This window comes from Telopea speciosissima, chromosome 8 (genome assembly GCF_018873765.1).
Source record: "Telopea speciosissima isolate NSW1024214 ecotype Mountain lineage chromosome 8, Tspe_v1, whole genome shotgun sequence".
Lineage (NCBI taxonomy): Eukaryota > Viridiplantae > Streptophyta > Magnoliopsida > Proteales > Proteaceae > Telopea > Telopea speciosissima.
The window spans coordinates 65,451,273-65,474,210 of NC_057923.1; the positions used below are offsets into that span (position 1 = coordinate 65,451,273).

Genomic DNA, 22,938 nt, shown 5'->3' on the forward strand with positions numbered 1-22,938 from the left:
ATGCTTTCTCTGGAATATAATTTCCAACTGTCAAGCTGTTAGAAAGATTGAAGATGGAATGCTATGTCAACCCTATTAAATGTTTAAGGGAATCTCTTGGAACAAGCCTGCCTTTTGTTCCCTCCCCCCCCCCCTCCCCCCGCGCCCATACACCTAAAGAAAATGTAAGATATACTGATGTATTGAAGTGTCCAACAAAAGCAACCTGTACTAAACGATATACTTGATGCTATTCAATTAGGAGTGACCAATTACAGGACCCTTTATACCCTAAGGAAGACCCACAATCTTATAAAACTGTGAGGCCACTACTCATCACCCAATTACAAAATCCTCCCAATTATCTCTTTCGAACAGGCCCACCAATATATGATTGTCTATTTTAAAATCCAGTTAAAACCATCCAGAATTCGCTAAATTATGTGGGAAGTTTCTGTGGTAAGAAAGTGGAGATGATAGTAGCGACGATAATGATAAAGAACAAGATCATAATAATAATGAGTACTTATCTCCCAAAAAAAAGGAACACCACCACACCAAAGAACAACAATAGTAATAACAATAAAGGAATGCCTTCCTTATCCGCACTAGGTAGCTTATTGGCGCTCAAATTTCGGAGACATGTATAGCAATCTATACTTGACTAGTTTGGTAAGTTTCAGCACAAAAACATTACACCATGTGGCACAATCAAAGATTAATTTTTGGGCAGGATTTGGACAGCAAGGAAAAGGTTCAATACAAGGTGGGCCATAAGACTGAAATCTTGGCTTTGATGGACCCCTATTTGGTCAATGGTTTGAATTGCCACATCATCCCTCTAGATGTTTGACGGCTGAAAATAGATGGGAGAAAATCCACTAGATGGTGGACCACATGGTTGAGATAGCCCCTGAATTTTGACATGTGTAAGATGTGCTTTTATTTATCCAATGGTCCGCTTTACTATATTAGTCCTCCACCTGGCTAAAAATGGAATTCCTTAGCCGCTGGACAAGGAAACATTTTAATAAGTATTGGATGTTTTCAAGCCTGAAGAAAAGGGGAGTTGGGGATACAAATTCTAAGTTGGTGGAAATTTTTATGGAGATTTCCATTGGATTCTACCAGTCACAGGTTTTTGGTGAATCTTGTAGGGATATTTTAGCTCAAAAGGATCGCATCACTTACTAGAATCCCCCCTTTGAAATGTCCTTGGAAAAGCATTGTTGATTTCTGTCCTTTCAGTAATACAACTTAATTCAACTCAGCCTTATCCCAACTAAATGGGATTGGCGATAGGTCTTCTTTCTCCTATCAGCTCTATTGGCGATAGGTCTTCTTTCTCCTATCAGCTCTATTCAAAGACATACTTGTTATATAAGCTATGAATGTATCTTTCCTCACCACCTCTCCTAGGGTTCTTTTAGGTCTACCCCTGGGATTTTAGCTCTTCTAATCTGAATCATATCACTGCTCCTTACTGGAGCATTCAAAGGCCTTCGTTGTACATGTCAGTGCCACCTCAAACGACATTCTCTCAACTCATCATGTATTACAGGAGCTACTCCTAAATTAGCCCTAATTTGTATTTTATCTTTTCTAATTTTACCACTCATTCGTCTCAATATTCTCATTTCAGCTACACTAGGTTTATATGTTGTTTCTTCATTGCCCAACATTCAGCTCCATACGTCATTGTTGGTTGTACAAATGTCCTATAAATTTTTTCATTAAGGAGTTTCAAAGGAGTACGTTGATTGCACAATACTCCGTCCTTTTCAGTAATATTCTATATTATTAATTGGTAACAGTTATAAGAGTTAGAATATAGGTTTAGGAAATAAGAAGAGAGAAGGAAGAGGTTGGAGGAAGAAGAAGATAGCAAGAGAGAAGAGTGTATTGGGCTGTAACGATTGTGAATGGAGAGACTTCTCCATTTACCATATATTCATTTAATCATCACTAATAGGAATTACATCCACCTCCCTAGGAAGGTATAAAGGAAATAAAGAAGAAATAGAAGAATTACATAATAAGGCAGCTAGTGATAGACTAGTTCCTAAACTACCCCTATTACATGACTTCTAACACTCCCCCTCAAGCTAGAGAATATATATCATGCATTCCCAGCTTGCTTAGGAAGGAACTAAACTGAGGAGAGCCAAGAGATTTGGTGAAGATATCTGCCAACTAATCCCCAGTCTTCACAAAAGGAGTACAAATACAGCCAGTGTCTATCTTCTCCTTGATGAAATGCCTATCAACCTCAATGTGCTTAGTCCGGTCATGTTGCACAGGGTTGTGGGCAATACTGATGGCAGCCTTGTTGTCACAGTACAGTCTCATGGGCCCTTCAGTGTCAAATCCCAGTTCTTGAACAAGTCTTTTCAGCCAGATGAGCTCATACACTCCATGTGCCATATCTCTAAATTCTGCCTCGGCACTAGATCTGGCCACAACATGCTGTTTCTTGCTCCTCCATGTGACTAAGTTACCTCCCACAAAGGTACAATAGCCGGAGGTAGATCTCCTGTCTGTAATGGAACCAGCCCAATCGGCATCTGTGAAGCCTTCCACTCTCAAGTGGTTATGCCTTGCATACAACAATCCTTTCCCTGGAGAGGACTTCAAATACCTTAGAATGCGATACACAGCATCCAAATGGCCACTCTTGGGAGCATGCATGAATTGACTGACAACTCCCACTGCATAAGAGATATCTGGCCGAGTCATAGAGAGATAGATAAGTTTCCCCACTAGCCTTTGATACTTTCCTGCATCAACAAGAGAGGGACCACAATCCTCTCCTAGTTTGTGATTCTGCTCAATAGGAGAGCTAGCTGGTTTGTAGCCTAACATCCCTGTCTCTGTCAACAGGTCAAGAATAGACCTCCTCTGACATATGTTGATCCCTTTCTTGGTCCTTGATACTTCTATTCCTAAGAAGTACTTCAAGGGACCCAGATCTTTGATCTCAAATTGCTGTGCCAGGTAGCTCTTCAATTTACCTATCTCAGCTGTATCATCTCCTGTGACCACGATATCATCAACATAGACAATGAGAGCTGTGATAGTACCATTATTCCGCTTGGTAAAGAGAGTATGATCAGCTTGGCTCTGGGAATATCCATTCTTCAAAATAGCCTGTCGGAAGCACTCAAACCATGCCTTTGGTGACTGGTTGAGACCATATAGAGCCTTCTTAAGGAGACACACTTTCCCTTCAACTGAGGGCATCTTGAAGCTTGGTGGAGTTTGCATGTACACTTCCTCTTCCAAATCACCATGAAGGAAGGCATTCTTCACATCCAACTGATATAAGGGCCAATCTTTGTTGGCAGCTAAGGATAAAAGAACTCTTATTGAATTATGCTTGGCCACAGGGGCAAATGTCTCCTGGTAGTCAATTCCATAGACTTGACTGTACCCTTTGGCCACCAACCTTGCTTTGTATCTCTCAATACTGCCATCAGATTTATACTTGATTGTGTAGACCCATCTCGCATCCAATCGGACACGTCCCTTGGGAAGGTCAACAAGTTGCCAAGTACCATTCTTCTCAAGTGCCATCATCTCCTCGAGGCTGGCTTGTCTCCACTTTAGGTCGACATAGCATCAATGACATTCTTGGGAATGGAAGCAAAGAAAAGCAGAAATAAAGGCAAGTCCTGTAGGAGAAATTGCATCATAGGAAACAAACTGGGATATAGGATTAGTACAAGTTCTTTTCCCTTTCCTAATAGCAATAGGAAGGTCCAAATCAGATGGAGGAGAAGAAATGTCACCTGATTGAGGAGGATGAATCTCAGGATGAGGATCTAGATCTGAAGAGGACTCTTGGTAGATCATCTTTCTCATATTAATCAAGCTTTCACCTTTTTTGTATGTAAGGTGGTAATCCTTCTCCCTACCAGAACCACTTTCAACAAGCAAATCTGCATTCCCCCCTGGTTGATCATTAATCTCAACCACATCTACAGTCCTGTGTTTTCCAATGTCAAGCAGAAAAGGAGATGTAGGTAGAGGAGAAAGGAAGAAATCATCAGTAGCCTGTTCACTCCCACAATTCTCCCCCTGAAGAGGATGCTGAGAAGGAACAAAGAAAGGGACAGATTCAAGGAAGGTAACATCCTTGGAAATGAAACTTCGGCGGGAAGAAGGATGATAACACCTGTACCCCTTGGTAGTAGAAGAGTACCCAAGAAAGAGACACTTAAGAGCTTTGGGATCAAGTTTAGTGCGAGCAGATTTGTTAACATGCACATAACAAACACAACCAAAGACTCTAGGAGGAAGAGAAAAGACAGAGGCCTTGGGAGATAAGATGTCCAAGGGAGATTTGTAGTTAAGAAGCTTGGTAGGCATACGATTGATGAGAAAGGAGGCGGTTAGAAGAGCCGCAGACCAGAAGGTCTTGGGGACATGCAAGAGACTACGAGTGACCTCTAAGAGATGGCGATTTTTCCTCTCAGCAACCCCATTTTGTTGGGGCGTGTCAACACACGCTAGCTGATGGATAATGCCATGAGTAGTAAAGAAGGCTTGAAGGCCACCAAACATATACTCTCCCCCTTTATCAGAACGCACAATTTTGATGCGGGTCTCAAATTGGGTAAATCATTTGGTAAAAATTCTGAAAGGCATTACAAACATCACTCTTATGCTTCAGAAGAACAGTCCATGTGGCATGTGAAAAATCATCAACAAATGACACAAAGTAACGATAGCCAAATAAAGAAGTAGTAGGGGAAGGACCCCACACATCAGTATGCACAATATGAAAAGGAGCAACAATTCTATTACCATGATAAGGATATGAAGACCTACAATGTTTGGCAAACATACAGGTTTCACATTGAAAAACATGAGAAGAGGCAATAGATGAAAATAAGTGAGGCAACTGTTTCCTCATTACAACAAAAGATGGATGGCCAAGACGGCGATGCCATAACATAACAGAATCCACAGAACTACAATCGTTTCGGCCACACACATAGGAATGAGCTGTGGGCAAAAACGGATCAAAAAAGTAGAGGCCTTTCTCCTCACGTCCACTACCAATAATCCTTTTCGTCACCAAATCCTGAAAAAGACAGTGAGAAGGAAATAATGTGACACAGCAGTTGAGAGATTTAGTCAGATGACTCACAGATAGAAGATTCAGAGTAAGGTTAGGGACATGAAGAAGAAGAAAGTGAAATAGATGATGTCATAGGGATATTACCCTTACCGGATATGGAGGAAAGGGAGCCGTCGACTACCCTAACCTTGTCCTTACCAGGAAGCAAATGGTATAGGAATCATAATAATGAGACGTATACCGTCATCGTGGTCCTTGGCACCCGAGTCAATGACCCAAGACTGGGTGGCAGTGGAAGCTGAGGTGGAGACCTGTAAAGCTGAGGATGATGAGGATCCAGCCATACTAGATGTGGTCAACTGTGACACAACCCTGCGAACCATTGCATCCATAAAGGTGGAGTCATCCTGTGGGGTATCAGCATCAGTCGCTGCTGCGGAATGAGCCCGAGCTCCCCCTCTACGGCCACCACGACCACGCATACCAGGAGGACGACCATGGAGAGACCAACACCTATCCTTGGTGTGTCCAATGCGACCACAATGATCACATTTAAATCTGTCTCGCCCAACTCCACTGGCACCAACTGTCTCCACAGTACTAGCTTCCTCACGGTTAGGCCCTGGGCCTCTACCACCTCCACGGGTGTCTCGACCAGAACTAGAATTGAGGGCTGACCTCTCAGATGGTGCTGGTGGTGGTGCCATAGTAAGTCGCCTGGTCTCTTCACTCTGTAAGTAACTACAGACTTCACTAAGAGAGGGAAGGGGAGACCGCCCAACAATGAGTCTAACTCGGCTTATAACGAGTTCAAACCACCAAGCAAAGAGAAGACACGCTCTTTTTCAAGAGTCAGATACACCTTGGCTTCATCCTCTGGGTTGGTCAAATGAAGGTCTCTGTAATGATCATACTCTTCTACAAGACTAAGGAACGCATTGTAGTACTCAGAAATAGTGTTGTCACCCTGTTTCAATGAGTGGATTCGTTAATGGAGCTGATAGACCTTGGCAGTGTCACCTACTCTGTCAAAGGCCACAGAGACACTGTCCCAAATAGCTTTGGCAGTTTCCTTCCTTATAAATCTTCTCCCAATCTCGGGCTTCATGGAGAAGATCAACCAGGTCATAACAGTAGAATTTTCGGTCTCCCATTAATCAAAGGCTGGTGAACCAGCCGTGGGGGCCTTGATAGCACCTGTTATATATCCAAGCTTTCCCTTACTCCTGAGAGAAAGTCTCACAGAGTGTGACCAATCTAGGTAATTAGTACCATCAAGCTTCACAAAAGAAATCTATTGATGAGTACTCTCATAAGCCAACTGAGGGACAACAGTGGGAGGCTGAGAATCAGCAGTACCTGTTGCGTCAAGAAATCGTCGAGCGGTCCTGCGAGTGCCGTCACCTGCAAGTGGACCAAAGGGGTCAACAGAGAGAACCGGTGTGGTCCCGGCCTAGGGCTCTCCGATGCCAAAGTTAGATCTCCTGGCGCAAATAGATGAATAGTGATTATTCAATACGAGTTTAGATGTCCCCTGATGGGGTTGTGTACCTTGCCTTTTATAGTAGCGTATGGCGGTGTGGAGAGTCCCAGTTTGATGGCGATTGTCCCGTTGAGTGGATAGAGGCCCTGGGTAACGGGGCTCTATCCTGATTGATCATCTCCCAGCGGGAGGGAGTGTCCCTAGTGGTATCAAAGATCCTTGGTGGATAGATACCCGCGTGTGGTGATAACGTCCTTGGTGCTTGAATCCGTCTGGGTGACGTGACCTCTAAGCGGCGGTCTAGAGTCCTGGTGGTGACATGAGCCTTAGCGATACGATCGGGTCATAGGTGGGTAGCCCCCTCCTCACGTGCCCACGATGCTGTGCCTGGGTGCAGGCCGCGCCTGGGTGAGGCCGCTCCCGAGGGGTGGCCGAGCTTGGGTGAGGCCGCTCCTGGGTGCTGGCCGCGCCCGGGTGCTGGGACCCTGGTTCGTTCCCCTTGGCTATGGAGCGGGTCGTCTGTGACACGTGGCGATCGTTGATTGGCCCGGTGAATATTGGATGTATCATTTACCCCCCACTCTCTTGGGATAGGATGTCCAAGAGAGATGCTTTTACATAGTGAGGGGTCCGCTGCGAATAGACTTTCCTTGTGGGGTTTGCCTGTAAATCCACTAATGAGGTAGGGGAGGTTTGGGGTTCAAACCTTTCCTCCTACGCTTTTCTTTTGTTTTTTGTAGGTATATGTTCCTTTCTCTCACTTTCTCTTCTTTCACTTCTCATTTCTCTTTCTTACTTTTTGTCTCCCCTTTTGCTCTCCTTTAATTCCCCCCTTGCATTCCCCTTTTTGTCTTTTGTCCTCTTTGTGCCCACCATGTGCTTGTTTTTGGGTCACCTCCACTAATATCCACTTTGCTTGATTTTGGGTCCTTGTGTTTGGTTTGTGTTCTCTTGGTGCCTTGGTTTGCTTGGAAGGCTTGAGTGGTGCTTGGCTTGAGTGCCTTGCCTCTTGTGATCTTTGTCACTTGATTGTTCCTCGTGGTGTGGCCACGTCATCGTCGTGTGCCTGTCTTTCCGCGCGGTCGCCTTTTTTCTGAGGTAAATCGATCCCCTTTCTTTCTCTTTTTTTTTTTTTTTTTTTTTTTCTTTTTTTTTTTGTAGGGCGGCGCCTCGGTGAGGCCGCGCCTGTGGGTGTCGCCGCGCAGGGGTGGCCGCTCCTAGGGTGGCCGCGCTGGGGCGGTCGCGCTTAGGGTGGCCACGCCTGGGTGTGGTCGCGCCTTGCGAGTGTGGCCGCGCCTAGCTGGCTGCGCCCGGGTGGCCGCGCCTGGGTGTAGCAGCGCCTTGGTGTGGCCGTGCCTTGCAGGTGTGGCCCACGCCTTGCCGGTGATGCCGCGCCTATGGTGGCCGCGGCGTGGGTGTGATGGACCCTCGCTCTTCTTCCCTTTTCTTCCTCTTGTATGTGATGGATCTGCTGTTTATATTTTGCAGGTGGCATTCCTTTCATTTTTCTTGCCAGCTTCGGGGAGATTGCTTTCTCGAGTAAGTAGTTCATTCCCTGTTGTCCTTCGTATCGTTCTGGGTGACCTTGGCCTGCTTGATCGGGGTTGGATCTTGAAGGAGCGTTCCCGGATCGCCTTCTTACGTGGGCGCTCTCTCCTCTATACCCTCCCCTGGTAATCTTGATGGAGGAGTGGGACCTTAGTGTCTCCGGTCCCAGGTAGGGATCGTCGACCCTACTGGGCGGCATCCTCGGCCGCCGGTCCTGGCGATAGGTTAGGCCCATTGTTGCTAGCATCTTGTCGCCTCTGACTTGGTCTCCCTCCGTGAGGAGTTCCATATTCCCGCCGAGGTCATGTTGCATGCTCCTGGGCCTGGCGAGTATGCCTTCTCTCACCGTGCGGGTGAGATCTGTCTCTACCGTTCATTTTTTCTCCAGGGCCTTCGCCTTCCTATCCCTCGCTTTGTCGAGTTAGTGTCGAGCATTGGCACCTCGCCCAGGCGAGTGTTACCCGACTCTTGGAGGGTGATCTTGGGTTTTATGTCTTCTTCGCCACTTTGGGGCGTCGCCTTGTTGTTCCCCTTTTCTCCCACTTTTATCTGTTGAAGAAGGGGAACCATGGATGCTATCACTTTGCTCGCCGCGTGCTCAAGGGGCCCTATGCCTCTGTGGAGCTTCTCACAGGGATCACTAGTCACGTGAAGTATTGGAGGGATCGCTTCTTTTTTACCACGGTCCCCCGATGCCCATTACGGACTGTTAGGGAAGTTATTGACCTCAAAAGGGTCAATCAGGGGCTTGAGCTGAGTGATTATGAGGGTGACTCCCTCAAGCTGTGCCTGGGTCGCGATCCGTTCCACGTCCAGGAGTTGGACTCGGAGGCCTTCCTGTCTCTCTGGAAGCTGAGTCCTGGTAAGAGCATTGTCTTTTGTACTTGATTGGCATGTTGGTATTTGAATGTATTTGTCATCTGATTGGTTGGGCGGTCTATGCAATAGATACGCGTCCGGACTTCAGTTTGCTCCATGGCAATCTGCGAAGGAAGGCGGCTTCTCAGGGTGGTCCATCTGCTGGAGGGACCGATGTTAGTGGCGCTTCTGCGCCTGTGGTTGTTGGAGCGAAGCGGAAGGGTGGACCAGGACATGCCCGCGTGACGAGCTCTGGTGTGCGTGTCCTCCTTCCCCATACTTCTCCTGATGATGATGGCGTTTCCGGCTCTGTGCCTCTGCCTCCCTCTGTCGCTCCTTAGGATCTTACGATTGCCCCTTTCGAGGGAAAGGTATGAGTTCCTGCGGTTTGCGTCATTTGATCTTCCCATTTGGGTGAGTCACTGGTGATCGCTTTGGGCGTCTGGGAGGGCTCGACCTTGGCCGAAGCCGGCGTGTCGCGGGAGTGGGTGGATAGGGCGAGGCTCCCTACCGCGAGGATGGCCTTGCAGAGGCTTAGCGATGCTTATGCAGTTCGAGACTCTCTACCGTGATATGGCCTCGGTGAGTTATCCCTTTTTTGTCTCGTCGTGTTCATTGCTCCTTTATTTTTAAATTGTTTTACCTTTGCCATGTTGATTGTAGGTCCATCGCGTATTCTTTGGCGGTGCTTGATTGGAGGTCGTGCTTCTCGTGAGGTGCAAATACAGCGCGCCTGCGTGGCGTGGAGAGGGAGCTCCGAGGGCAGATTGATGCCGTGAGAGAGCCGAGGCCGACGCGACGAGGGTGTCGGGGAGCTTGCGGTGGCATCAGGGAAGCTCCTGGAGGTGTCGAGGAGGCGTGTGCGACCTCTGTGGTGCGGCCGAGAGCTCGGCTAGGGTTCTTGCCTTGGAGGAGGAGCTTCATTCATTGAGGGGAAGGCGTGAGGCGGGGCATCTGCCCGGTGAGCGTAGCCTGTGGTGAGTTCGAGGCATCCCTGCGTTCTCGACTTGACTGTATCGGTATGACTTCAGCCCGCCTATGAGGAGGGAGTCGGGACTTAGCAGCTTGTGTCTTGGAGGTGACCCCGATTATGACTTCTGTTTTGGGGTTCTACGAGTTTCTTTGCGGCGCTTAGGGTGTAGATTTGTGGTGGAGAGCGTTTCGGTGTCGAGGTGGAGGTATGTCTGCACGAGGGGAGTCTTCTTTGGCGTCCTCTTGAGGTGGACATGATGTCTCTTTTGGGTCGGAGGTGACCCGCGCTCTGTGATCCCTTGACCCTACGGCCGTACCGATCCTGTAGACGTCTCAACCTTTTTCCTTTTTTGAACTTAAGTTTGTAACTACTATGACTTTTCTATGTGATCGCGTTTGCTTTTCTTTGACTGCATTGTCTCCTGGTGATTGTTTGCGCGTTGATACTCTTTGACCCTTGATAGTCATGGGATTTTGGTAGTGGCGTCGTGCCTTGGTGATCCTCGGACCTTGGATGGTTACCGCCTTAGGCGTAGAGCCTCGATGTTGGCACATCGCCTTGGCGTGAAGCCTCGATGTTGGCATGTTGCCTTAGGCATAAAGCCTCGATGTTGGCATGTTGCCTTAGGCATAAAGCCTCAGTGTTGGCATATCGCCTTAGGCATGAAGCCTCGATGTTGGCATGTCGCCTTAGGCATAAAGCCTCAATGTTGGCATGTCGCCTTAGGCATGAAGCCTCGATGTTAGCATGTCGCCTTAGGCATAAAGCCTCGATGTTGGCATGTTGCCTTAGGCATAAAGCCTTAGTGTTGGCATATCGCCTTAGGCATGAAGCCTCGATGTTGGCATGTCGCCTTAGGCATAAAGCCTCGAAGTTGGCATGTCGCCTTAGGCATGAAGCCTCAGTGTTGGCATGTCGCCTTAGGCATAAAGCCTCAGTGTTGGCATGTCGCCTTAGGCATGAAGCCTCGATGTTGGCATGTTGCCTTAGGCATAAAGCCTCAGTGTTGGCATGTCGCCTTAGGCATAAAGCCTCAGTGTTGGCATGTCGCCTTAATGTAGTGGCAGTGATTCGATTGAGTGGTAGAAGAAGACAAGTATTCTTGCAACATCTCTTTATTTTGAATGAAATTCACATTGACCTTGAAACAGTGATGTCGTCTCTCTGCTACTCCTACTCTGTACGCTTCGTTATCACTACCACTCTTGCTATGCTTCTCTTGGTAGTACTTCTTCGAGATGTTACGAGTTCCAGGTACGGTCTACCTTCTTGCCCCTGAGTCTTGGCGGTAAGTCCACTGGCGTATACGCAGAGACTATGTAGGGTCCTTCCCGATTGGGTGACAGCTTCCTTGCCTTCTGTGGCTGTGATGCACTTGCCCTCCGTAGTACTAAATCTCCCTGGTGGAATAGCCTTTCCTTGACCCTGGCATTATAGTACCTGGCAGTTAGTTGCTGGTAGGCGACGTTCCTTAGTAGTGCTCTCTCGCGGACCTCATCTATAAAGTTTAGGTTCGCCCGCAGTCCGTCGACATAGGTACGTTCATTGAAGTGCAGAACCCTATGGGACATGGCGCAGACCTCTACTGGTGCCAATGCTTTAGTGCCATATACTAGGCGGAATGGGCTCTCCTGTGGGTGTCAGTACTGTAGTTCGGTATGCCCACAGGACGCTTGGTAGCTCTTCTACCCACCTGCCTTTGGCTCCTTCTAGCCTTTTCTTGACTCCTTCCAATAGCGTTCTATTGGTGACCTCCACCTGACCATTGGCCTGTGGGTATGCTACGACACAGGCCGATAGTCGATCTTTGCGTATTGTGTGAGAATGCTTGGAATTTGGGGTTGTTGAATTGTTTTCCATTATGCGAGACGAGGATCCGTGGTACCCCGAACTGTAGATGGCGTCGTCCGAGACGAACTTCTCCATCTCTGTCTCTGTTATCTTGGCGAGGTTTAGCTTCAACCCAGCTTGGTGAAGTAGTCGATCGCGACAACCAGGTACTACGTTTCCCGGTCTTCGCGGTGAAGTTGCCTAAGATGTCTAGTCCCCATACGTGCAAAGGTATGGGGTTGAGGATTGATATCGGCTTGGTGGCGGGTAGATGGGGTGCGGGGCGAATCGACATTGCTCGCTTCTTGGCATATTGGATGGCCTCTTGCATTCGTGGCCGGTATAGTCCACAGCGGAGGATTTTGTAGGCTAGGGCTCGTCCCCGTGTGGCTTCCACATATCCCCTCATGGACTTGGCTGGGCGTACTCTGCCCCTTGGGTCCTAGGCACCGGAGTAGTGGTGTTGTTGCCCCGCATGCGATTCCCGTGCAGGACGGTGTGCTGCAGCTCTCATCGATCTTCCTTGCCTTGGCCTTGTCTTCCGGTAAGACATCGTTCTGGAGGTAGTTGAGTAGAGGGTCCATCCAGCTAAGTCCCTCCTCGACCTCGTTAACCTGCTTTTCCTTATACGTTGGCTCATGCAAGATCTCAGCATAGACTGCGCTAGCCAAATTTCGGAGTTCCTCATTGGCTAGCCTGGATAGGGCGTCAGCGGCGGCGTTCTCACCTCTGGGAACTCGAACCATCTCAAACTTCACGAAACCCTCGATCAACGCTTGAGCACGTGCTAGGTATGATGCCATCCTCTCATCTTTCGCCTCATATTCTCCATTCACCTGATTCACCACGAGCTGGGAGTCGCTCCGGGTGGATAGGTGTGTGACTTAGATGGCTTTGGCCACCTGGAGTCCAGCTAGTAATGCCTCGTACTCTGCTTCATTATTGGATGCTTGGAAGGTGAATCGGAGAGCATATTGGATACGAAATCCCTAGGGGCTGGTTAATATAAGACCCGCGCCACTTCCTGCCGCATTGCTCGACCCGTCCACGAACATGTCCCACGATCCGTGATCCTTCTCTTCGGGCTCCCCTGTTTCTAACTCGATCTCAGACAGGGTACACTCTGCAATGAAATCTGCAAGAGCCTGGCCTTTGATGGCTGTCCTTGGTTGGAACCTGATGTCATGCTCACTTAGCTCCACCGCCCATGCTATCAATCGCCCGGAGACGTCCGGCTTGTGCGGTATCTTCTTCAGGGGTAGGTCTGTGAGGACTATGATGGTATGGGCTTGGAAGTATGATCGTAGCTTCCTGGTTGCCGTTACCAATGCATAGGCTACCTTCTCGATCCTAGTGTACCGGGTCTCTGCCTCGATCAGGACATGGGCGCGTAATAGATGGGCCTCTGGACTTTGTCTTCTTCCTTCGAGATCTTGGCGACGCGGCGGGGTGGCGGCCGGTAGAAGCGTAACTCTTCGTTGAGTTACAGTCGCCCAGCGGTGGTAGGCTCTCAGGTACTCCTTGATTCTCCGACGCCTTACGGCGCTCTTCCGTCCATGTGAAATCTTTAGGGCTTCGGAGGTTCTTGATGTTTTGAAGAATGGTAGCGCTTATCGCCTTGATCGTGACACGAACACTGGAAAGGCGCGACCCTTCCATTGACCTCTGCGCTTCACGACCATTCGAGGAGGTGCCATTTCTTGGATGGCCTTGATCTTGGATGGGTTGGCTTCATTCCACGGTGAAACCATGAACCCCAGGAATTTTCACGACGTTACGCCGAAGCGCGCCCACGAGGGTTTAGCTTCATCGGTTCCTCCTCGATCTTGCAAATGCCTCCTCAGGTCGGTCGGTGTTGGATGGCGTGGATGCTTTTCACGAGCATGTCATCCACATATACCTCCGTATTGCGCCCGATCGCTCCTTGAACATCTTGTTGACCATCCTCACGATAGGCCCCTGCATTCTTTAACCCGAACGGCGTAGCGTGGTAGCGTTCTCTTTGTCCGTCCGAATGCGGTGTAAGACTCATCATCCTCATACATGAGGATCGGTTGTATCCGGAGTAGGCGTCCGTGAAACTCGGCATCTACGCGGCGTGGTAGCGTCGATCGATGGGTCGATCTGGGCGGTGGTACTCATCTTTTGGGCATGCCTTGTTCAGGTCGGTATAGTCGACACACATCCTCTACTTCCCATTTGGCTTTGGTACCATGACCACGTTGGCGAGCCAGGTTGGGAACTTCTCCTTTCTGATGAACCCTGATCGGCTTAACTTCTCGACCTCCTCCTTGATTACTTCTTGGTCAAGGGCAAAATTACGCCGCTTCTGTTGAACGGGCTTCCTGGTTGGGTCGACATGTAATCGATGTTCCGCTATGGAACGTGGTATTCCTGGCATGTCGGAGGTCGACCATGCAAAGACGTCCATGTTCGCTTGGAGGAGGTGTCCAACCCCTTCTTTCTGTTCCTTGTTTAGCAGCGAGACAACCTGAGCGACCTTGGAGGGGTCGTCTGGGCGAGGGCCGAGGGGATGAGGTCTTCAGCTGGCCTTCCCCTTCTCTCTGTCGAGTTCATCTCTAAGTCGGCGACCATGCTCTCTACAGCGAGTGCCATTCCACGGGTGTTGCCATTGTTCTTTTTAAGCTGAAGGTGGCATAGCGCTCCCTTGCTTTCTTCGATCTCCTCGGACTTCGCCTACCCCATTCTCGGTGGGGAACTTCATCTTTAGGTGAAGTGGCGTGTATATGACTCCTCTAAGGGCATCGGTGATGGTCGCCCTAAGAGGCCGTTGAAGGACACCACGGACGACTACCGTGAAATTCACCATAATGGTTACTTGTTGAGGGTGTACCCGAAGGTGACGGGTAGTTCTATGGTACCTCGATGGAGCGGTGGCTTTGAGAATCCGTGGAGATAAGTGGGCTACGGTTTGGTGGTCGTCCCGAACCCGAAGCGTCGATAGGCGTCAGGAGAGTGCGTCGACAGACGCCCCGTGTCATCGGTACCACGTATGCAGGTCGATTAGCTACCTCCGCTGTACTACCAGGGCATCGTCATGCGGGAAGTTTAGTCCTTCAGGGTCTTCATCGAGAAGGAGATCACCGCCTCGGTCTGGCTATCTTCTTTGGGCTTCTCTGCCGCTCCCACGAACTGGCATGAGCTTTAGCTTTTACGGTGGACTCTTGCCCCGGTCCTCCAAGTATGGTGAGGATAGGAGGTCCCTTGGTGCTACTAGGTTCTGTTGCATCTCTCCGCTCTTCTGGGCGGTCTCTCTCGATCTGTTCTTCTTTCTTCTCGTCTCGGTTCCACTCTGTCTCCGTCGCGACCTCTATCTCCTTGGCACGGCGGTTGTCCGTCTCCCCTTCGCATACTTGTTCAAGCTTCTGCTCTTACGAGTTGTTCTATCTCTCTTGATTGATAGCACTCCTACGTATCGTGCCCATTCTCTTTGTGGAAGAGGCAGTATTTGTTAGGGTTCCGCTTCTCGGTCCTGCTAGCATGGGTCGTGGCCAATGGAGTAGGTCACGGTCCTGGATCTGCATGAGTATCTGGGACCTGGTGGTGTTCAGTGGTGTGAACTCGGGGGTGCTTGCCCTCTCACTCCTCTCTGGGCGGTGGTTTGTCCTCCTAGATGGGCGGTCGCCCTTCTCTTGTCGGCGCTCTGTCCTCGACCTTTTACCCTCTTTGCGGTCATCAGGTGCTGACCTCTTGTTGTCTTGTGGTTTGGCCTCGATTATTTTTGTTCTAGCTTGTAGTGCCTCGGCCATATTTGCAAACTCGTTGCACCACTCCAAGAGCTCTTTCATAGTCCTGGTCTCATGACGTGCCAGGTCCTTGATCAGGTCCAGGTCCCTAATACCTCCTGCTAGGGCTGCATGCTGTGTCTGGTCATCCAAGTCTCGAACCTCCGGGGACTCTTTGGTGAACCTGGTAACGTATTCCCGAGAGATTCCCCAGGATTACGTACCACGTTCGATGATTGACGATGGTCTTCTTACGCTTGACACTTTGCTTTGGAAGCGGGTGACGAACTGTTCGCATAGCTCTGCGAATGAGCCTATAGATCTCGGTCGTAGCCTGGAGAACCATGATGTGGCTGCTCCCTTGAGGGATGCCGGGAATGCCCGACAGGAGACCACATCCGACCCCCATACAGCGTCATCATGCCATTAAAGTAGTTGATGTGGTCATTGGGGTCAGTGGTACCCCGTAGAGTTCAAAGGTGGGTAGTCGAAACCTGGAAGGTAGTGTGGCTGACATGATCTCTGCCGAGAATGGGTGTTGTCCAGGTATGGAATGCGTCTCGCCTTTGTTCTGCTTCTTCAACCCTTCCAGTTTCTCATCCAAGTCGCGGAGTCTTTGATCGAGCTCCTCGTCCCGTGTCTGTCCCCCACGCCTGGTCGGACGTTCGCTGCGACCCCGTTCGCGCTCTCTCCTGGATGTCCCCTCCTGCCTTGAGTGTTGGCGAGATGGGGAATGGTCACGCCGTGATGAACCCTGTCATGAAGGTGAGGTGCTTTCTTCTCTGTAGGTCCGGCTTCGTCGTGGTATGTGACCTTCTTCTAGTCGTCCGTCGAACACAGACCTCCGGACCGATCTCTGCGGGCTAGACACCCTCGCCCTGGGTGTTGGCGTCCTCCCACGTTCTGACCGTGGCAAGAGGTCTCTTGTTCTCCTGGGATGCTGGGAAGGCTCCCCTCGCTGCGGAGTGGGGGTTGCTTGTCGCGCTAGTCTCTCTGATCTCACGCCCCTGGGAGATGATCTCCTAGGGTTCGGCTATTGTCGAGGTACGGACTCCACCCTTGCTGATGGTGAAGTCCTTCGACGGTGAGACGTCGCACGCTGCGTCAAGTATTCTCGAAAGAGTCGTTCATCGAGGATCTGTCGTTGCAGGTCGTTGATCATACCCACATTTGCTGGAGCATTGGGGTCAGGTGTCACCTCTACCCCCGCATCGTCGGCCTCGTCATTGTTGGGCTCGTCGACCACGAACTGGTCATTAAGGGGGATCTCTTCCTCCAGAGGGAAATGGTCCGGGTCGTTGGCTCTGCAAGAGCACTTTGGGGGTGGTGATCTATTCCTTGCTCCGTTGTTGGTGGTGGTAGTCTTCCTTCGTGCCATTGAATGAATATGGAAGCGAGCTAGTAGCTGTAATGGCTAGCGTCGTTCCCACAGACGGCGCCAATCTGTTGCGATAAGAAATCGTCGAGCGGTCCTGCGAGTGCCGTCACCTGCAAGTGGACCAAAGGGGTCAACAGAGAGAACCGGTGTGGTCCCGGCCTAGGGCTCTCCGATGCCAAAGTTAGATCTCCTGGTGCAAACAGATGAATAGTGATTATTCAGTACGAGTTTAGATGTCCCCTGATGGGGTTGTGTACCTTGCCTTTTATAGTAGCGTATGGCGGTGTGGAGAGTCCCAGTTTGATGGCGATTGTCCCGTTGAGTGGATAGAGGCCCTGGGTAACGGGGCTCTATCCTGATTGATCATCTCCCCGCGGGAGGGAGTGTCCTAGTGGTATCAAGATCCTTGGTGGATAGATACCCACGTGTGGTGATAACGTCCTTGGTGCTTGAATCCGTCTGGGTGACGTGACCTCTAAGCGGCGCTCTAGAGTCCTGGTGGTGACATGAGCCTTAGCGATACGATCGGGTCATAGGTGGGTAGCCCCCTCCTCACGTACCCACGATGCTGTGCCTGGGTGCAGGCCGCGCCTGGGTGAGGCCGCGCCCCGGATGTGTGGCTGCGCCCGAGGGGTGGCGGCACCTGGGTGAGGCCCCGCCCTGTGGCCGCGCCTAGGTGAGGCCGCGCCCGAGTGGTGGCCGCGCCTGGGTGAGGCCGCGCCCGGGTGCTGGGACCCCGGTTCGTTACCCTTGGCTATGGAGCAGGTCGTCTGTTACACGTGGCGATCGTTGATTGGCCCGGTGAATATTGGATGTATCAGTACCAAACACAGATGTATCCGAACCAGCCATGATGGATACCAACAATAAACAATATCACCGAAGGCAAGTGGGGAGTACACACTCAACCCAAACAAGCAAGAAGTCCTATAAGCAACCTAGGATAGCACATTGCCGAAGCAGTCCTAGCAGCAAATGTCTAAGAGGACTTAAATCAAATACTTCACGGGCAGTATAATTGCAGCCCAGCAGGTCAGTCCCTAAAACCTCACAAAGGCTTGCAAGTAGTAATAAAAGCTTCAAACAAGTGATAAAACTGCTCAAAGTCTATGCATATCCAATCCTCAACTAAGAGAGCATCAACCTTCAACTCGAAGCAAGAAAAAAAGGAAGAAAATTACTCTCGGTGTTACCTGGGCAGAACAGAGGAACCATGAGATTGAGTTTTATCAAAGAGAAGCACTCATCCAGCCATAAGGAGCACAAAAGACAGGAAAAAGGATCCTTCTACGATCTTAATAAGCTGCGCCACCATCAAATCCATGCCAAAATGAGAAAGACATAAGGGAATGAAGTCTGCAACATCAGAAATCTGGGCAGAAACTGGTTCCCACGAAAAAGAGTTGTGCTCAGATGTAGTCTTCAATCAGCAAGAAGCAGTTCATGGCCCTTGAACACCATCCTTCCACGATTCTAATGACTCATTCCAATCCACAAAACCAGGCCAATCGAAGGAGATATAGGAACTGCAGTGGAGGGCTGGCGGTAACTCCAAACAGTAGCTATCTGAACTTTAAATCACCAAATGAGCTGCATCCAAGCTCGAATAGCAGTAGGAATCACTAGAATAGGTTATTCCAACCCTATTTCATAGTTTTCTCACAGATTTGTTTACATAGGAGGCTTCTCCTTGAAATAAATGATTTCAAAGATAAGCAAAAAGTGAGAACAGGAAGCTGGATTCGACTCTCAAACCCTAGGGCTCTGATACCAAGTTAGAATATAGGTTTAGGAAATAAGAAGAGAGAAGGAAGAGGTTGGAGGAAGAAGAAGATAGCAAGAGAGAAGAGTGTATTGGGCTGTAACGATTGTGAATGGAGAGACTTCTCCATTCACCATATATTCATTTAATCATCACTAATAAGAATTACATCCACCTCCCTAGGGAGGTATAAGGGAAATAAAGAAGAAATAGAAGAATTACATAATAAGGCAACTAGTGATAGACTAGTTCCTAAACTACCCCTATTACATGACTTTTAACAATAAGATCAAAGTCTAGTTTGTATAGTTTGTTTCGTAGGATCTTTATCTTTAACCTTTACCTTTTTTAGGACCCTCTTGGATTTATTTTCCATAACTCAAGGGAGATGTTGACTTTCAAGAAATGGCAATTTCACTGGTCGAATGATGTTCTCGGTTTTTAAGTTGACATAAATGCGAGAAATTGGATTCTTAAATCGAAGGTTTTTTCTCATCAATATCCTTATAGTTTTGTGTGGCCTTTTATTTCTGTGACCTCCCGTTTCAATTAAAGATTCTCTTCATCCCTCCGAAAGTTATAGTTTTGTTTGGACAGATCGCAAGACTAATAAAGCAAGGGGATTTTAAGTATACGTAACCTCATGTTTATCCCTCATGCCGAAGGGGTGGGAATATCATGTCCAAGGTACTAAAACTCGGAACTCAGTACCAACTCAACCCTTGGAAAAACCGAGTTGAGTCGAGATCTCGCCGAGTTGGTGCATTTTTTTTTTCCGACTCGATGCCTCAACTCGGTGGGTTTTAGACCTAGTTTAGGTCTGAAACTTGGTATTCATCCTATTTTAGGCCATTTAAACACAATGGCACTATCAGAATTTGCAAAAACAAAGTCCAAATAGGAGTTTTACTTAGTGGGAAAGCAGGACAAACAGTTACTTATGCCAGAAACCAGGACAAGCACAGGACAAACACATTTATTTATGTCTAATATCATTTAAGTAAATGCTTATTTATTTATATTTACTTAAGATATTATTCATAAATAAGCAAATACCCCCCTATTTGAATCCAATAAAAATAGTTAAAAAATAAAATTCCGAAAGGAAAAAAAGTCAACCCCCCAGTTCAAGAACAAAAACTGGATTTTCGACGGAATGTGCAATTTTCAACTTTCTAATGCTGTGGTTTTTCTCAAATCTAAAAATTCCATAAATCTTAATATGGTAAAACATTGCTAAAAACCAAAAGTGCGGTAAAATATTCATTTGTTTTGATGTCCAAAAAAATATTTTCATACAGAACGATTTTGACAGCATTCGTGCACACCAAATTAAGTTTAACCGATACATAACTCCTTCAATATAAATCAGATTTAAGCAATCTTGGACCTATTGGAAAGCTTTAAGATTTATGGAATTTTTAGGTTTGAGAAAAACCCCAGCATTAGAAAGTTAAAAATTGCACCTACCGCAGAAAATCCAGTTTTTGTTCTTGAACTGGGATGTGACTTTTTTTTCTTTTTAGAATTTGATTTTTTAACTATTTTTATTGGATTCAAATAGGGGGGTATTTGTTTATATATGAATAATATCTTAAGTAAATGAAATACAAATACAAAATAAGTGTCTGTATACCAACAGATAGGTGTCTGTATACCAAGATTTTCAAGTATACCAAGATTTCCCACTGGGATCTCACCCAGAACTCGAGAGCTGGTACTCTTATAAAGGAGATTGGATCAAGATCTCAACCAAGAAATTGCACTTTGAGAAATCGTGTACCAACTCGTCTCGACTTCCTAAAAAACCGAGATCTCGAGCGAGATCTTACAAGTTCTCGAACTATGATCATGTCATTCATTGCAAGGTGGCTCAACAGATATGCAACCCCTCCCCCCCAAAAAAAAAAAAAAGTATCCTTGAGATGTACTTGACCTTCTTTCTCATTGGCAATATTGCCTCTCACATTTATTTAGTTGTATCTTTTTGTACATCCCTATTTTTCAATATAATTTCTGTTACTTATATTATACAAAAATCTATTTTATTAATTGTAGCCAACCCCATTTAGTTGGGATAAGGCTTAGCTGAGTTTCACTAAGACTTGTCTAATGCATTTTTCAAGATTATTTTTTGATGGCAGGTTTATATTACAGTTCTTACAGGATAAGTCTGGATAACCTAGGAACATTACACTTCACAGCTTCTTTAGTTTTAGAGAAAATTTTCCATAATTTTTCAGTATCACCTTCTCTTCATCCAAACTCTGAACACAAATCCTTGTTGTGTCAAGGAAAAAGGAACCCTCTGTTCTGCCCTATCTTGTTAGGGAAAAGAATTTGAGTTTCAAACAATAGTGCAACTATCTGAATGGGAAGAGTCCATTACACAGTAAGATATAGCATTAAACAAGCAGCCATTTATAGGTTTATGGTTCCTCCTGATTGCCATCCTGTAATATTCTTTAAAGAGGGGTTTGTCTAGTACATTGATTTGGTTGAGCATTACAGGTCCAGTATCTGTGAAATTTTGTTTCGGTTTTTCATGGAACATTTTTTTTTTTTGGGGGGGGGGTGTTTGTTAGAATGGCTGTATATATCCAGCTCTGCTAAAAGCAATAGGACTATTGAGGATCAGGCACATAGTAACTATTTCACTGAGTTAAAAAGGCACCAGCTTCTCTTCCTCCAACCCCCATGAGGTGTTTGTACATTTCAAACTGCTTATCTGATTTTGATGACTCCTGCTTACATGTACAGGTTATTGTAGATTGCAGTGGAGGTGATGGGATGGACAAAAGTCCCGATACGGCATTCCTTAATAAGAAATCTGCTCTCTTGCAGCTTGTAGAACAAAGTCCAGTTTCAAAAACTATTATTTTCTGTAACAAGGTTAATTTGAAAAAACATTGAAATTTTTTTCTTTGAACAATCTTGTTTATGTACTTGTGATAAAGTTTATTTGCTTTGTTCTTAGTCTTCACCTCCTTGCAGATTGAAACATGCAGAAAAGTTGAGAATGTATTAAAACGTTTCGATAGAAAAGGACATAGTCTCCAGGTGTTGCCATTCCATGCAGCTTTGGCACAAGAATTGCGTCTTAAAAATATGGTGGAATTTTTAAATTCCCAGTCCAACGATTCTCTGTTTTTGATTTGCACTGATAGGTACGATTTCAGAGTTACCTTGAGCTTTGTGGTTACATTTTATCTTTGTATGTGTGTGAAAAGAAAGACACATGAACCTCCCATATTTCACCAGAAATTTTTCAAATACAGAACTTTAATCTGCTCGACACAAAATGTTCCCTTTAGGAAGCTAATTACCATATGGTTATAAATTAAACCTTAACTACTTCTCAATATTGAGTTAGGAAAGTGAATACCCACCTTGGTAGATCTTGAGAATCCTACTAATATTTTATTGCATATATATGCTATAGATGCAGTATAGGTGGAAATCTCCAATTACTAATGTATTTAGCTTGATTATGATCACAATCCAGTGTTAAAATTGTCGTGAGTGTTTATATTATTAATTGTAATTTCTGATTGATAAGTTTTCTGTTGAAAGACCTGCTAAGCATTGGATCTATCAATTACATTTTCGATAGATATTGATATCTGCAATGCATCTGTGCGCATGGCAAATGATGCCCTTTACTAGTATGTATAGCTGAAAGTGGCTGTTTGTGACTGATGTCATTTTTGCCTGCATCTCCTCCCCCAGCTTTTCGGTGCTTATTAATAGTAGTCCAGCTGGCTTCTTTGCCTCCTCTGTTGATATCCGTCATGGCTGCCCCCTCTCCCCCTACCTTTTCACCTTTGCACTTGAAGTGCTCTCTCATAGCATCCAATCTAGCATGGATCATCAGCTCATCTCCCCCATGTCCAAATGTAAGAGCCTAAGAGCCTTAAAATCTCCCACTTCACCTTTCTTGATGACGTCATGATCTTCTCCAAAGCTGTGCCCTCTTTGGAACTTGGAAGCCATTATGTCCAATTTCCACCATTTCAAGAGTATGTCCAGCCTTAGCATTAGCCTCCCCGAATCCCCTTTTGTTCCTGGGCGAGGTCTCTGATGATGTCAAGTCCCTCTAAGGGACTTGACTGGGTAGTCTGCCTCCCGGTCAAGTATTTGGGTTTATCTTTGATCCCCTCTAGGTTGACTGCTAACATTTGATCCCCCCATTTTGGATCTCCTGCACAAGAAGCTTCAGCTCTGGAAGGGAAAGTTCTTATCTTATGTCAGCCTCCTAGAGCTGATTAGATCTATTCTCCAATCATCTTATATCTATT

General features: G+C 47.2%; 1 protein-coding gene across 3 annotated transcripts in view; it reads left to right on the top strand.

The window, feature by feature from the left end:
* The window catches only part of LOC122671132 (DEAD-box ATP-dependent RNA helicase 50), a 93,114-nt gene that overhangs the window by 58,922 nt on the left and 11,254 nt on the right, over positions 1-22,938 (top strand). For all 3 annotated transcript variants that reach the window (XM_043868231.1, XM_043868230.1, XM_043868232.1), the window contains 2 exons: positions 21,401-21,532; positions 21,635-21,807. In XM_043868231.1, coding sequence (XP_043724166.1) covers positions 21,401-21,532; positions 21,635-21,807 — 305 coding nt within the window. The remainder of the gene's footprint in view (positions 1-21,400; positions 21,533-21,634; positions 21,808-22,938) is intronic.